Raw genomic sequence first — 18,227 nt, 5'->3', positions numbered from 1 at the left:
TAAAATGACTCAGAGTTGATACAACAATATTTAAAAACATCTTAAATAACTAAATATACACAGGAGAGGGTTGTGCTACAAATCTCATTAAGACCATGGAATGCTTTCATTTAATCCCTCTTTAACTAGTCAACACCAGGGTTGTGGTTAGAGGACAGCTGTTTGTTAAGGCAAATAATATCAGCATCTTCTTTCAAACGGACAGAAAACCACAAACCATTTCAGTTTCCTTTTCAAGTCTAGATATGCAAAACAAAAAGGCACAGCAGGTGTGTTTGTGTGTCGTCGTGGTTACTGGGAGACGGTAGAGTTGGAGTTTTTGGCGCGGGCCGCCAGTTTCTGCCGCAGCTCTCTGATGTTCTGCATCAACTCCCTCTCTCTGCAGTCCAGCTCCCCTCGACCCCGGTCCAGAGAGACTGAGAAAACAAGACACCACAGGACTCTTCAGGGACTTACTGTCTGGATGTACACTCAGCAAGATTAGTGGGAACACTGAATAATGTCTTGGTAGATGAGGATTCTGTTGATATTTTCTTGAATGTAGATTTGTTTCTATTGGTATTGACTGTACATGTGTTTATTCCAGGTGTAACTCTGTTTCTATTGGTATTGACTGTACATGTGTTTATTCCAGGTGTAACTCTGTGTTTCTATTGGTATTGACTGTACATGTGTTTATTCCAGGTGTAACTCTGTTTCTATTGGTATTGACTGTACATGTGTTTATTCCAGGTGTAACTCTGTGTTTCTATTGTTTTATTGACTGTACATGTGTTTATTCCAGGTGTAACTCTGTTTCTATTGGTATTGACTGTACATGTGTTTATTCCAGGTGTAACTCTGTGTTTCTATTGGTATTGACTGTACATGTGTTTATTCCAGGTGTAACTCTGTGTTTCTATTGGTATTGACTGTACATGTGTTTATTCCAGGTGTAACTCTGTGTTTCTATTGGTATTGACTGTACATGTGTTTATTCCAGGTGTAACTCTGTGTTTCTATTGGTATTGACTGTACATGTGTTTATTCCAGGTGTAACTCTGTGTTTCTATTGGTATTGACTGTACATGTGTTTATTCCAGGTGTAACTCTGTGTTTCTATTGGTATTGACTGTACATGTGTTTATTCCAGGTGTAACTCTGTGTTTCTATTGGTATTGACTGTACATGTGTTTATTCCAGGTGTAACTCTGTGTTTCTATTGGTATTGACTGTACATGTGTTTATTCCAGGTGTAACTCTGTGTTTCTATTGGTATTGACTGTACATGTGTTTATTCCAGGTGTAACTCTGTGTTTCTATTGGTATTGACTGTACATGTGTTTATTCCAGGTGTAACTCTGTTTCTATTGGTATTGACTGTACATTTGATTATTCCAGGTGTAACTGTGTTTCTATTGGTATTGACTGTACATGTGTTTATTCCAGGTGTAACTCTGTGTTTCTATTGGTATTGACTGTACATGTGTTTATTCCAGGTGTAACTCTGTTTCTATTGGTATTGACTGTACATGTGTTTATTCCAGGTGTAACTCTCTGTTTCTATTGGTATTGACTGTACATGTGTTTATTCCAGGTGTAACTCTGTGTTTCTATTGGTATTGACTGTACATGTGTTTATTCCAGGTGTAACTCTGTTTCTATTGGTATTGACTGTACATGTGTTTATTCCAGGTGTAACTCTGTTTCTATTGGTATTGACTGTACATGTGTTTATTCCAGGTGTAACTCTGTGTTTCTATTGGTATTGACTGTACATGTGTTTATTCCAGGTGTAACTCTGTTTCTATTGGTATTGACTGTACATGTGTTTATTCCAGGTGTAACTCTGTTTCTATTGGTATTGACTGTACATGTGTTTATTCCAGGTGTAACTCTGTTTTGTGTCGAACTGCTTTGCTTTATCTTGGCCAGGTCGCAGTTGTAAATAAGAACCTGTTCTCAACTGGTCTACCTGGTTAAATAAAGGTGACATAAAGAGTGGTACAGACAGTCAGAAACACTCACAGCAAGTGGAGGAGTCTGAGGTGGACTGGTTGTTTAGACAGATGTTGTTGGGACTGTGACGTTGTTGAGACTGATGAGGACCAGGAGAAGCAACAGGATTGTGAAGCAGGCCACTAGTGGAGCATGGAGACCTGGCTCTCATCTCCCACTGTTGACCTGCCAAAACATACTGTATTAGTCACCAACACCCCACACACTGCCTGCCTTAGAGGAACACTGTAACCTTCAACTATTAGCTTATAGGAACACTGACACCTTCAACATCAACTATTAGCTTAGAGGAACACTGTAACCTTCAACATCAACTATTAGCTTAGAGGAACACTGTAACCTTCAACTATTAGCTTATAGGAACACTGACACCTTCAACATCAACTATTAGCTTAGAGGAACACTGTAACCTTCAACATCAACTATTAGCTTAGAGGAACACTGTAACCTTCAACATAAACTATTAGCTTAGAGGAACACTGTAACCTTCAACTATTAGCTTAGAGGAACACTGACACCTTCAACATCAACTATTAGCTTAGAGGAACACTGTAACCTTCAACATCAACTATTAGCTTAGAGGAACACTGTAACCTTCAACATCAACTATTAGCTTAGAGGAACACTGTAACCTTCAACATCAACTATTAGCTTAGAGGAACACTGACACCTTCAACATCAACTATTAGCTTAGAGGAACACTGTAACCTTCAACATCAACTATTAGCTTAGAGGAACACTGTAACCTTCAACATCAACTATTAGCTTAGAGGAACACTGACACCTTCAACATCAACTATTAGCTTAGAGGAACACTGTAACCTTCAACATCAACTATTAGCTTAGAGGAACACTGTAACCTTCAACATCAACTATTAGCTTAGAGGAACACTAACCTTCAACATCAACTATTAGCTTAGAGGAACACTGTAACCTTCAACATCAACTATTAGCTTAGAGGAACACTGTAACCTTCAACATCAACTATTAGCTTAGAGGAACACTGTAACCTTCAACTATTAGCTTAGAGGAACACTGACACCTTCAACATCAACTATTAGCTTAGAGGAACACTGTAACCTTCAACATCAACTATTAGCTTAGAGGAACACTGTAACCTTCAACATCAACTATTAGCTTAGAGGAACACTGTAACCTTCAACATCAACTATTAGCTTAGAGGAACACTGACACCTTCAACATCAACTATTAGCTTAGAGGAACACTGTAACCTTCAACATCAACTATTAGCTTAGAGGAACACTGTAACCTTCAACATCAACTATTAGCTTAGAGGAACACTGACACCTTCAACATCAACTATTAGCTTAGAGGAACACTGTAACCTTCAACATCAACTATTAGCTTAGAGGAACACTGTAACCTTCAACATCAACTATTAGCTTAGAGGAACACTAACCTTCAACATCAACTATTAGCTTAGAGGAACACTGTAACCTTCAACATCAACTATTAGCTTAGAGGACACTGTAACCTTAGGTGACAGGACTGTAGTGTAGTAGTGTGGGTGGTGGGGTAGAATACTCAGCATACTGCAGATAGGTCCTCTATACATTCTATATCTGACTGCCTATTCTCTCCACAACATATATTTCTATGGGTCTGGGCTCACTGAGTGAGTGGTCCTGGCTCCTGCGGAGGTTGTCTCTGTGCTGCTCGTTCTCCTCTTCCTCCTGGCTGAGGAAGACTCTCCTGTTGGCCTCGGCTGTGGCTGCAGCCTGCCTCTGCTCCTCTAGCTGGGCCTTCTGAGACACCACCTCCTCCCACTGAAACGCAGAATGAACACACTGCACACCTGCTGAACACACTGCACACCCCCTCCTCCCGCTGAACACACTGCACACCCCCTCCTCCCGCTGACCACACTGCACTCCTCCCGCTGAACACACTGCACACCTCCTGCTGAACACACTGCACACCCCCTCCTCCTGCTGAACACCACCCCCTCCTCCCGCTGAACACCAACCCCCTCCTCCCGCTGAACACCACCCCCTCCTCCGCTGAACACCACCCCCTCCTCCGCTGAACACCACCCCCTCCTCCCGCTGAACACCACCCCCTCCTCCGCTGAACACCACCCCCTCCTCCGCTGAACACCACCCCCTCCTCCCGCTGAACACCACCCCCTCCTCCCGCTGAACACCACCCCCTCCTCCCGCTGAACACCACCCCCTCCTCCCGCTGAACACCACCCCCTCCTCCCCTGAACACACTGCACACCTCCTGCTGAACACACCCCCTCCTCCGCTGAACACACCCCCTCCACGTCCCTCATGACCTACTGTATATACCCTCTACATCATCATCTCTCCTCCTACCCTCTGTCCCTCATGACCTTCTGTATATACTCTACATCATCTCCCCTCCTACCCTCTGTCCCTCTATGTCCTCATGACCTACTGTATATACCCTCTACATCATCTCCCCTCCTACCCTCTGTCCCTCTACGTCCTCATGACCTACTGTATATACCCTCTCTACATCATCCTCATCTCTCCGCATGACCTACTGTATATACCCTCCTCGACATCATCTCTCCTCCTACCCTCTGTCCTTCTACGTCCTCATGACCTACTGTATATACCCCCTCTACATCATCATCTCTCCTCCTACCCTCTGTCCCTCATGACCTACTGTATATACCCTCTCTACATCATCATCTCTCCTCCTACCCTCCACGTCCCTCATGACCTACTGTATATACCCTCCTCTACATCATCATCTCTCCTCCTACCCTATGTCCCTCTACGTCCTCATGACCTACTGTATATACCCTCTCTACATCATCATCTCTCCTCCTACCCTCTGTCCCTCATGACCTACTGTATATACCCTCTACATCCTCATCTCTCCTCCTACCCTCTGTCCCTCATGACCTACTGTATATACCCTCTACATCATCTCTCCTACCCTCTGTCCCTCTACGTCCTCATGACCTACTGTATATACCCTGTACATCATCATCTCTCCTCCTACCCTCTGTCCCTCATGACCTACTGTATATACCCTCCTCGACATCATCTCTCCTCTGTCCCTCATGACCTACTGTATATACCCTCCTCTACATCATCATCTCTCCTCCTACCCTCTGTCCCTCTACGTCCTCATGACCTACTGTATATACCCTCCTCTACATCATCATCTCTCCTCCTACCCTCTGTCCCTCATGACCTACTGTATATACCCTCTACATCATCATCTCTCCTCCTACCCTCTGTCCCTCTACGTCCTCATGACCTACTGTATATACCCTCCTCTACATCATCATCTCTCCTCCTACCCTCTGTCCCTCATGACCTACTGTATATACCCTCTACATCATCTCTCCTACCCTCTGTCCCTCATGACCTACTGTATAAACCCTCTACATCATCTCTCCTACCCTCTGTCCCTCTACGTCCTCCATGATGTTAACTAGCTGCTGCTCCTTGGTGAGGGTCTCTCTGTGTAGTCCAGCCAGATGGTGGTAGTGTCTGTCCCGGGCTGCATCCTCCTGGTCTAGACGCCTCATCACCTCAGCCTGCCACTCGGTGTCCACTCCCAGCTGGCCTGCTTCAGCTAAACACTCCTCTAGAACCTGAGATGGGGAGGAAGTCAGTCTCTCTCTCTCTCCAGTCATTGTTTAATAACCCCCTATATTTCAGTGTAGAACCTGAGATGGGGAGGTCAGTCTCTCTCTCTCCAGTCATTGTTTAATAACCCCCTATATTTCAGTGTAGAACCTGAGATGGGGAGGAGGTCAGTCTCTCTCTCTCCAGTCATTGTTCAATAACCCCCTATATTTCAGTGTAGAACCTGAGATGGGGAGGAGGTCAGTCTCTCTCTCTCCAGTCATTGTTTAATAACCCCCTATATTTCAGTCTAGAACCTGAGATGGGGAGGAGGTCAGTCTCTCTCTCTCCAGTCATTGTTTAATAACCCCCTATATTTCAGTGTAGAACCTGAGATGGGGAGGTCAGTCTCTCTCCAGTCATTGTTCAATAACCCCCTATATTTCAGTGTAGAACCTGAGATGGGGAGGAGGTCAGTCTCTCTCTCTCCAGTCATTGTTCAATAACCCCCTATATTTCAGTCTAGAACCTGAGATGGGGAGGTCAGTCTCTCTCTCTCCAGTCATTGTTTAATAACCCCCTATATTTCAGTCTAGAACCTGAGATGGGGAGGTCAGTCTCTCTCCAGTCATTGTTTAATAACCCACTATATTTCAGTGTAGAACCTGAGATGGGGAGGAGGTCAGTCTCTCTCTCTCCAGTCATTGTTTAATAACCCCCTATATTTCAGTCTAGAACCTGAGATGGGGAGGTCAGTCTCTCTCTCTCCAGTCATTGTTTAATAACCCACTATATTTCAGTGTAGAACCTGAGATGGGGAGGTCAGTCTCTCTCTCTCCAGTCATTGTTTAATAACCCCCTATATTTCAGTGTAGAACCTGAGATGGGGAGGTCAGTCTCTCTCTCTCTCCAGTCATTGTTCAATAACCCCCTATATTTCAGTGTAGAACCTGAGATGGGGTGGAGGTCAGTCTCTCTCTCTCCAGTCATTGTTTAATAACCCCCTATATTTCAGTCTAGAACCTGAGATGGGGAGGTCAGTCTCTCTCTCTCTCCAGTCATTGTTCAATAACCCCCTATATTTCAGTCTAGAACCTGAGATGGGGAGGTCAGTCTCTCTCTCTCCAGTCATTGTTTAATAACCCCCTATATTTCAGTCTAGAACCTGAGATGGGGAGGAGGTCAGTCTCTCTCTCTCTCCAGTCATTGTTCAATAACCCCCTATATTTCAGTCTAGAACCTGAGATGGGGAGGTCAGTCTCTCTCTCTCCAGTCATTGTTTAATAACCCCCTATATTTCAGTCTAGAACCTGAGATGGGGAGGTCAGTCTCTCTCTCTCTCCAGTCATTGTTTAATAACCCCCTATATTTCAGTCTAGAACCTGAGATGGGGAGGAGGTCAGTCTCTCTCTCTCCAGTCATTGTTCAATAACCCCCTATATTTCAGTGTAGAACCTGAGATGGGGTGGAGGTCAGTCTCTCTCTCTCCAGTCATTGTTTAATAACCCCCTATATTTCAGTCTAGAACCTGAGATGGGGAGGTCAGTCTCTCTCTCTCTCCAGTCATTGTTCAATAACCCCCTATATTTCAGTCTAGAACCTGAGATGGGGAGGTCAGTCTCTCTCTCTCCAGTCATTGTTTAATAACCCCCTATATTTCAGTCTAGAACCTGAGATGGGGAGGAGGTCAGTCTCTCTCTCTCCAGTCATTGTTTAATAACCCCCTATATTTCAGTCTAGAACCTGAGATGGGGAGGAGGTCAGTCTCTCTCTCTCTCCAGTCATTGTTCAATAACCCCCTATATTTCAGTCTAGAACCTGAGATGGGGAGGTCAGTCTCTCTCTCTCCAGTCATTGTTTAATAACCCCCTATATTTCAGTCTAGAACCTGAGATGGGGAGGTCAGTCTCTCTCTCTCTCCAGTCATTGTTTAATAACCCCCTATATTTCAGTCTAGAACCTGAGATGGGGAGGAGGTCAGTCTCTCTCTCTCTCCAGTCATTGTTCAATAACCCCCTATATTTCAGTCTAGAACCTGAGATGGGGAGGTCAGTCTCTCTCTCTCTCCAGTCATTGTTTAATAACCCCCTATATTTCAGTGTAGAACCTGAGATGGGGAGGAGGTCAGTCTCTCTCTCTCCAGTCATTGTTTAATAACCCCCTATATTTCAGTCTAGAACCTGAGATGGGGAGGTCAGTCTCTCTCTCTCCAGTCATTGTTTAATAACCCCCTATATTTCAGTCTAGAACCTGAGATGGGGAGGAGGTCAGTCTCTCTCTCTCCAGTCATTGTTTAATAACCCACTATATTTCAGTCTAGAACCTGAGATGGGGAGGAGGTCAGTCTCTCTCTCTCCAGTCATTGTTTAATAACCCCCTATATTTCAGTGTAGAACCTGAGATGGGGAGGAGGTCAGTCTCTCTCTCTCCAGTCATTGTTCAATAACCCCCTATATTTCAGTCTAGAACCTGAGATGGGGAGGTCAGTCTCTCTCTCTCCAGTCATTGTTCAATAACCCCCTATATTTCAGTGTAGAACCTGAGATGGGGAGGAGGTCAGTCTCTCTCTCTCCAGTCATTGTTTAATAACCCCCTATATTTCAGTGTAGAACCTGAGATGGGGAGGAGGTCAGTCTCTCTCTCTCCAGTCATTGTTTAATAACCCCCTATATTTCAGTGTAGAACCTGAGATGGGGTGGAGGTCAGTCTCTCTCTCTCCAGTCATTGTTCAATAACCCCCTATATTTCAGTCTAGAACCTGAGATGGGGAGGAGGTCAGTCTCTCTCTCTCTCCAGTCATTGTTTAATAACCCCCTATATTTCAGTCTCTGGAACTATACAGTAGATGAACGCTCACCTTCTTGGTTCCCAGGCTGACGTCAGTGTCGTTGTTAAGGAGGTGTTGGAAGGTGGTCTCCTCGACCTCTGACCTGTGTCTCCTGGTATCCACCTCTGCTCTGACCTCCTGAGTCACACGCACCTGCTCCTTGGCCAGTCGCTACATCACAAGGATTACACGGTGACATCACGGTCTGGTGAATGAAGACCAAGCCATATTGTAGCTGGACAGCGTTAAAATGGCCAATGACGTGTGGCGTCTTAACTTCATGCTGCACGGAATAGAATGTGAATGACAAGATGGTGTTTGTCTCAGGGGCGGGTCTCTGCACATTGTTGTTGTGATGAGGACAGTCACTGACCTGTTCAAACAGGCGTCTCTGTGCTTCCAGCTCCATCTGTCTGACTTGTATATCCTGTACTGCTGCTGCCGTCTCCTGGTCTCTGGTGTTCATCTGAGCCCAACAAACACATATAGACAACCCATTATATACAGTAGAGGACATATAGACACCCCATTATATACAGTAGAGTACATATAGACACCCCATTATATACAGTAGAGTACATATAGACACCCCATTATATACATTAGAGGACATATAGACACCCCATTATATACAGTAGAGTACATATAGACACCCCATTATATACAGTAGAGTACATATAGACACCCCATTATATACATTAGAGGACATATAGACACCCCATTATATACAGTAGAGTACATATAGACACCCCATTATATACAGTAGAGTACATAGACACCCCATTATATACATTAGAGGACATATAGACACCCCATTATATACAGTAGAGGACATATAGACACCCCATTATATACAGTAGTGGACATATAGACACCCCATTATATACAGTAGAGGACATATAGCCACCCCATTATATACAGTAGAGTACATATAGACACCCCATTATAGACAGTAGAGGACATATAGACACCCCATTATAGACAGAGTACATATAGACACCCCATTATATACAGTAGAGGACATATAGACACCCCATTATATACAGTAGAGGACATAGAGACACCCCATTATAGACAGAGTACATATAGACACCCCATTATATACAGTAGAGTACATATAGACACCCCATTATATACAGTAGAGTACATAGACACCCCATTATATACATTAGAGGACATATAGACACCCCATTATATACAGTAGAGTACATAGACACCCCATTATAGACAGTAGAGTACATATACACACCCCATTATATACAGTAGAGTACATATAGACACCCCATTATATACAGTAGAGGACATATAGACACCCCATTATATACAGTAGAGTACATATAGACACCCCATTATAGACAGTAGAGGACATATAGACACCCCATTATAGACAGTAGAGTACATATAGACACCCCATTATATACAGTAGAGTACATATAGACACCCCATTATATACAGTAGAGGACATATACAGTGCCTTGCGAAAGTATTCGGCCCCCTTGAACTTTGCAACCTTTTGCCACATTTCAGGCTTCAAACAAAGATAATTTTGCACGCCCAATTTTTCAGTTTTTGATTTGTTAAAAAAGTTTGAAATATCCAATAAATGTCGTTCCACTTCATGATTGTGTCCCACTTGTTGTTGATTCTTCACAAAAAAATACAGTTTTATATCTTTATGTTTGAAGCCTGAAATGTGGCAAAAGGTCGCAAAGTTCAAGGGGGCCGAATACTTTCGCAAGGCACTGTAGACACCCCATTATATACAGTAGAGGACATATAGACACCCCATTAAATACAGTAGAGGACATATAGACACCCCATTATATACAGTAGAGGACATATAGACACCCCATTATATACAGTAGCGGACATATAGACACCCCATTATATACAGTAGTGGACATATAGACACCCCATTATATACAGTAGAGGACATATAGCCACCCCATTATATACAGTAGAGTACATATAGACACCCCATTATAGACAGTAGAGGACATATAGACACCCCATTATAGACAGAGTACATATAGACACCCCATTATATACAGTAGAGGACATATAGACACCCCATTATATACAGTAGAGGACATAGAGACACCCCATTATAGACAGAGTACATATAGACACCCCATTATATACAGTAGAGTACATATAGACACCCCATTATATACAGTAGAGTACATAGACACCCCATTATATACATTAGAGGACATATAGACACCCCATTATATACAGTAGAGGACATATAGACACCCCATTATATACAGTAGAGGACATAGAGACACCCCATTATAGACAGAGTACATATAGACACCCCATTATATACAGTAGAGTACATATAGACACCCCATCACATTACACACAAAATAAAAGGATGGAATGAATCTCTTCTTTCAATATTAAATACAGGGAGGTGACTGAAGTGAAAACAGACCTTCCTCTGTATCTGCTCGTCCAGTCTGTGTAGTTCAGTCAGTCTCTGGTCCTGCTGCTGTTTCAGGAAGCGTCTCCTGGCAGCATCCATCAGCTGGAGCTCCTTCACCTTTAACTCACGCTTCATGGCTGTTAACCTGGAGACGCATTACAGACTGTCAGAGAGACTAACCTGGGGACACATTACAGACTGTCAGAGAGACTAACCTGGGGACACATTACAGACTGTCAAGGAGACTAACCTGGGGATACATTACAGACTGTCAGAGAGACTAACCTGGGGACACATTACAGACTGTCAGAGAGACTAACCTGGGGACACATTACAGACTGTCAGAGAGACTAACCTGGAGACACAGACTGTCAGAGAGACTAACCTGGAGACGCATTACAGACTGTCAGAGAGACTAACCTGGAGACACATTACAGACTGTCAGAGAGATTAACCTGGAGACACAGGCTGTCAGAGAGACTAACCTGGGGACACATTATAGACTGTCAGAGAGACTAACCTGGGGACACATTAGACTGTCAGAGATACTTACCTGGAGACACATTAGACTGTCAGAGAGACTAACCAGGGGACACATTACAGACTGTCAGAGGGACTAACCTGGGGACGCATTACAGACTGTCAGAGAGACTAACCTGGGGACGCATTACAGACCGTCAGAGAGACTAACCTGGGGACACATTACAGACTGTCAGAGAGACTAACCTGGGGACACAGGCTGTCAGAGAGACTAACCTGGGGACACACTACAGACGGTCAGATAAACTAACCTGGGGACACATTACAGACTGTCAGACTAACCTGGAGATACATTACAGACTGTCAGACTAACCTGGGGACACATTACAGACTGTCAGACTAACCTGGGGATATATTACAAACTGTCAGACTAACTTGGAGACACATTACAGACTGTCAGAAAGACTAACCTGGGACACATTACAGACTGTCAGAAAGACTAACCTGGGGATGCATTACAGACTGTCAGACTAACCTGGGGACACATTACAGACTGTCAAGTAGACTAACCTGGGGACACATTACAGACTGTCAAGGAGACTAACCTGGGGATACATTACAGACTGTCAGAGAGACTAACCTGGGGACACATTACAGACTGTCAGAGGCTAACCTGGAGACACATTACAGACTGTCAGAGAGACTAACCTGGAGACACATTACAGACTGTCAGCGAGACTAACCTGGAGACACATTACAGACTGTCAGAGAGACTAACCTGGGGACACATTACAGACTGTCAGAGAGACTAACCTGGGACACATTACAGACTGTCAGACTAACCTGGGGACGCATTACAGACTGTCAGACTAACCTGGGGATACATTACAGACTGTCAGATAGACTAACCTGGGGATACATTACAGACTGTCAGACTAACCTGGGGATACATTACAGACTGTCAGACTAACCTGGGGACACATTACAGACTGTCAGACTAACCTGGGGACACATTACAGACTGTCAGACTAACCTGGGGACACACATTACAGACTGTCAGACTAACCTGGGGACACACATTACAGACTGTCAGAGAGACTAACCTGGGGACACACATTACAGACTGTCAGACTAACCTGGGGACACATTAGACTGTCAGACTAACCTGGAGACACATTACAGACTGTTAGAGAGACTAACCTGGGGACACACATTACAGACTGTCAGACTAACCTGGGGACACATTACAGACTGTCAGACTAACCTGGGGACACATTACAGACTGTTAGAGAGACTAATCTGGGGACATATTACAGACTGTCAGACTAACCTTGGGACACATTACAGACTGTTAGATAAATAAACCTGGGAACACATTACAGACTGTCAGACTAACCTTGGAACACATTACAGACTGTCAGACTAACCTGGGGATACATTACAGACTGTTAGAGAGACTAACCTGGGGACATATTACAGACTGTCAGACTAACCTGGGGACACATTACAGACTGTCAGATAAATAAACCTTGGAACACATTACAGACTGTCGGAGAGACTAACCTGGGGACACATTACAGACTGTCAGACTAACCTGGGAACACATTACAGACTGTCAGACTAACCTTGGAACACATTACAGACTGTCAGAGAGACTAACCTGGGGACACATTACAGACTGTCAGACTAACCTGGGGATACATTACAGACTGTCAGACTAACCTGGGGATACATTACAGACTGTTAGAGAGACTAACCTGGGGACACATTACAGACTGTCAGATAAATAAACCTTGGAACACATTACAGACTGTCGGAGAGACTAACCTGGGGACACATTACAGACTGTCAGACTATCCTGGGAACACATTACAGACTGTCAGACTAACCTGGGGACACATTACAGACTGTCAGAGAGACTAACCTGGGGATGCATTACAGACTGCCAGAGAGACTAACCTGGGAACACATTACAGACTGTCAGACTAACCTGGGGACACATTACAGACTGTCAGACTAACCTGGGGATACATTACAGACTGTCAGACTAGCCTGGGAACACATTACAGACTGTCAGACTAACCTGGGGACACATTACAGACTGTCAGACTAACCTGGGGATACATTACAGACTGTCAGACTAACCTGGGGATACATTACAGACTGTCAGAGAGACTAACCTTGGGATGCATTACAGACGGTCAGACTAACCTGGGGATACATTACAGACTGTCAGACTATCCTGGGAACACATTACAGACTGTCAGACTAACCTGGGGACACATTACAGACTGTCAGACTAACCTGGGGATACATTACAGACTGTCAGACTAACCTGGGGATACATTACAGACTGTCAGAGAGACTAACCTGGGGATGCATTACAGACTGTCAGAGAGACTAACCTGGGAACACATTACAGACTGTCAGACTAACCTGGGGACACATTACAGACTGTCAGACTAACCTGGGGATACATTACAGACTGTCAGACTAACCTGGGGATACATTACAGACTGTCAGAGAGACTAACCTGGGGATGCATTACAGACTGTCAGAGAGACTAACCTGGGAACACATTACAGACTGTCAGACTAACCTGGGGACACATTACAGACTGTCAGACTAACCTGGGGATACATTACAGACTGTCAGAGAGACTAACCTGGGGACACATGACAGACTGTCAGAGAGACTAACCTGGGAACACATTACAGACTGTCAGACTAACCTGGGGACACATTACAGACTGTCAGACTAACCTGGGGATACATTACAGACTGTCAGACTAACCTGGGGATACATTACAGACTGTCAGACTAACCTGGGGATACATTACAGACTGTCAGAGAGACTAACCTGGGGATGCATTACAGACTGTCAGAGAGACTAACCTGGGAACACATTACAGACTGTCAGACTAACCTGGGGACACATTACAGACTGTCAGACTAACCTGGGGATACATTACAGACTGTCAGAGAGACTAACCTGGGGACACATGACAGACTGTCAGAGAGACTAACCTGGGAACACATTACAGACTGTCAGACTAACCTGGGGACACATTACAGACTGTCAGACTAACCTGGGGATACATTACAGACTGTCAGACTAACCTGGGGATACATTACAGACTGTCAGAGAGACTAACCTGGGGATGCATTACAGACTGTCAGAGAGACTAACCTGGGAACACATTACAGACTGTCAGACTAACCTGGGGACACATTACAGACTGTCAGAGAGACTAACCTGGGGATACATTACAGACTGTCAGAGAGACTAACCTGGGGATGCATTACAGACTGTCAGAGAGACTAACCTGGGAACACATTACAGACTGTCAGACTAACCTGGGGACACATTACAGACTGTCAGACTAACCTGGGGATACATTACAGACTGTCAGACTAACCTGGGGACACATTACAGACTGTCAGACTAACCTGGGGATACATTACAGACTGTCAGACTAACCTGGGGATACATTACAGACTGTCAGAGAGACTAACCTGGGGATACATTACAGACTGTCAGAGAGACTAACCTGGGGATACATTACAGACTGTCAGACTAACCTGGGGACACATTACAGACTGTCAGACTAACCTGGGGATACATTACAGACTGTCAGACTAACCTGGGGATACATTACAGACTGTCAGATAAATAAACCTTGGAACAAGGAACTCAAGTCTATTTCATCTTAATTAGTGACATCACATTTGATGGGCCTGTACCAAGTCATTTATGAGGATCAATAACTATGACATGGGAGTGTCACATTACCTCAGAATGTTCTTCCTTCTGAGGATCCTGACTGAATACTCCTCCTACATGATGCAAACACAGTTCTGGCTTGGAAAGGGGGGGGGGCTAGTCAAATTGTACAACTGAATGTATTCAACTGAAATGTGTCTTCCTCTCTGAATCAGAGAGGTGTGGGCGGCTGCCTTAATCGACATCCACGTCTTCGGCGCCCGGGGAACAGTGGGTTAACTGCCTTGCTCAAGGGATTCGATCTAGCAACCTTTCGGTTACTGGCCCAATGCTCTAACCACTAGGCTACCTGCCTGCCCCTACACTCTAACCACTAGGCTACCTGCCGTCCCTACACTCTAACCACTAGGCTACCTGCCGTCCCTACATTCTAACCACTAGGCTACCTGCCGTCCCTACACTCTATCCACTAGGCTACCTGCCGTCCCTACACTCTATCCACTAGGCTACCTGCCGCCCCTACACTCTAACCACTAGGCTACCTGCCGTCCCTACACTCTAACCACTAGGCTACCTGCCTGCCCTACACTCTAACCACTAGGCTACCTGCCTGCCCCTCCACTCTAACCACTAGGCTACCTGCCTGCCCCTACACTCTAACCACTAGGCTACCTGCCTGCCCCTACACTCTAACCACTAGGCTACCTGCCTGCCCCTCCACTCTAACCACTAGGCTACCTGCCTGCCCCTCCACTCTAACCACTAGGCTACCTGCCTGCCCCTAAACTCTAACCACTAGGCTACCTGCCTGCCCCTAAACTCGAACCACTAGGCTACCTGCCTGCCCCTACACTCTAACCACTAGGCTACCTGCTTGCCCCTACACTCTAACCACTAGGCTACCTGCCGTCCCTACACTCTAACCACTAGGCTACCTGCCTGCCCCTACACTCTAACCACTAGGCTACCTGCCTGCCCCTACACTCTAACCACTAGGCTACCTGCCTGCCCCTACACTCTAACCACTAGGCTACCTGCCTGCCCCTACACTCTAACCACTAGGCTACCTGCCTGCCCCTACACTCTAACCACTAGGCTACCTGCCGTCCCTACCCTCTAACCACTAGGCTACCTGCCGGCCCTACACTCTAACCACTAGGCTACCTGCCGTCCCTACACTCTAACCACTAGGCTACCTGCCTGCCCCTACACTCTAACCACTAGGCTACCTGCCTGCCCCTACACTCTAACCACTAGGCTACCTGCCGTCCCTACACTCTAACCACTAGGCTACCTGAATGATTGATGTAGTAATAAATTGGCAGACATAGATGACTGTCTGTCTGTTCTCCGACCTGGTTCTCTGTTCAGCCAGCTTGCTCTCCTCCTGCTGTAGGATGTCCCTGCGTTTCTCCTCAGCCTGCTGCAGTATCTCCTGCTGGGTGTACCATGCCTCGTCCTCAGCCTGCCTCTGAACCGCCTTCGCACGCAGCTCCTGCACCGCCTGCCTGGAGAGACACACACACATATCTGACACTGTTCTTTGACACAAATACTGAAGAAGGCTTTGACCGAAACGTCCGTGTCAAGCTTTTCCCCCTTGCTACTGCAAGAAAAACAGAGATAAGATGTTAAGACTTTGACTTTGTGTGAACCTTATGTAACCCTAACCCTAACCCTAACCCTAACCTTATCGGTCTTTGCCAGTGTTCTAGAATGCCACAGAAAGTATAAGATGCCAGTGATATAATCTGACCTCTCTCTGAGGTAGTCCACTTCCTGTTGGCGTATCCTCTCTCTCTCCTGAGACTGGTACTCCACTATGTAGGTGGGGTACTTGTTGAAGACCGGGTACTGTCCCCTGGTCAGAGGCTGAAAGTCATCCAGCATGTTCCTGGGGTGGATGTCTGCTGGGGTGCTCTCCATCAGCCTGTATGTCTCCTTTATCACGGAGCTGATGTCCAGGTTGTTACGGTGGTGGAAGAAATACTGGGAGGGAGAGAGAGAGGGAGGCAGGGAGAGAAAGAGGGAGGCAGGGAGAGAAAGAGGGAGGCAGGGAGAGAAAGAGGGAGGCAGGGAGAGAAAGAGGGAGGCAGGGAGAGAAAGAGGGATGCAGGGAGAGAATCAAGGGTGCATTTTCCCTTCATGAAGAAGAAGGTACATATACTGTAGCTGCAAGCAGCAATGAACAGGGTTCATAGGACGGCAGAAAGGACACCTGGGTAATAGTTACGATATCAACGCCAAACGGAATAGGGTTCATCATGGTAATGTCTCTGATGACCCTAGAAAGTTCCACGTTGATAGGCCCTTGTGGAGTGGATTTACAAAGGATTTAAAATGGACTTCCTGATTTATCAATAACTCAGACATCTCTTAATTAAGCAAAAACATTTTAAAAATGGTTAATAAAAAAATAAAAAAGGTTTTTACCTAAAAGTCCCTGACAGACCTTATGGCAGAATCACATTAGTGGAAACCAAGACTGTTATCAGGGCAAGCTTAGTTGTAGCTAAATATGTTAAGAGTCTTATCGGGGAAAATGTATAGTGTTTTAGCTAACCCTTAACCAAATGTTCCTAACCTACCATGTTAATTCTCCTAACCTGCTGCGTACGTTCTCCTAACCTGCTGCGTACGTTCTCCTAACCTGCTGCGTACGTTCTCCTAACCTGCTGCGTACGTTCTCCTAACCTGCTGCGTACGTTCTCCTAACCTGCTGCGTACGTTCTCCTAACCTGCTGCGTACGTTCTCCTAACCTGCTGCGTACGTTCTCTTAACCTGCTGCGAAAAGTCACTTCTTCTAGTCAAACCTGGCAGACCTGCCCTGAGAACAGTGTGAATATCCACTCAGTGTGACCGTGCTTTGATGGGGCAAATTTGAGGCAAATTTGTTCAGCATGAGAAAAGTCACCTACATACAAAGTTCCAAGCCTCTAGGTCAAGGGGTATTCAACTGGGGGTGAACACATTGTGGATGACCTACCTACAGTAGAAAAGAGGAGAATATCTTTATTCTAATGATGTCAACTTTATTTCTCAACTCCTTATAATGAGCCAATCACACTCATTGGAGCAGCTGACAAAAGGCTTGCTGACAAAAGCCCTTGCTAATAGACTACCAGTACGACAAGTACCGATGGCTGCTGGTAGGATTCCTGGACTTCATCTTTTTGCCAACACCTGGCTAACCTTTGT

The 18,227-nt window shown here is 45.3% G+C and overlaps 1 protein-coding gene across 1 annotated transcript in view; it reads right to left on the bottom strand.

The window, feature by feature from the left end:
- LOC139398316 (TBC1 domain family member 31-like) overlaps positions 1-18,227 on the bottom strand; it is a 22,338-nt gene continuing 4,111 nt past the window's right edge. The window contains exons 5-13 of the mRNA XM_071144379.1: positions 16,785-17,017; positions 16,384-16,536; positions 10,835-10,970; positions 8,771-8,863; positions 8,428-8,568; positions 5,402-5,596; positions 3,632-3,785; positions 2,008-2,163; positions 1-416 (exon numbers count right to left, since the gene is read on the bottom strand). Of these exons, the coding sequence (XP_071000480.1) occupies positions 292-416; positions 2,008-2,163; positions 3,632-3,785; positions 5,402-5,596; positions 8,428-8,568; positions 8,771-8,863; positions 10,835-10,970; positions 16,384-16,536; positions 16,785-17,017 (1,386 nt within the window). The 3' untranslated portion in view covers positions 1-291. The remainder of the gene's footprint in view (positions 417-2,007; positions 2,164-3,631; positions 3,786-5,401; positions 5,597-8,427; positions 8,569-8,770; positions 8,864-10,834; positions 10,971-16,383; positions 16,537-16,784; positions 17,018-18,227) is intronic.

The sequence above is a fragment of the Oncorhynchus clarkii genome, unplaced genomic scaffold (genome assembly GCF_045791955.1).
Source record: "Oncorhynchus clarkii lewisi isolate Uvic-CL-2024 unplaced genomic scaffold, UVic_Ocla_1.0 unplaced_contig_9427_pilon_pilon, whole genome shotgun sequence".
Taxonomy (NCBI): Eukaryota; Metazoa; Chordata; class Actinopteri; order Salmoniformes; family Salmonidae; genus Oncorhynchus; species Oncorhynchus clarkii.
This window is presented reverse-complemented; position numbering and strand designations above follow the sequence as displayed.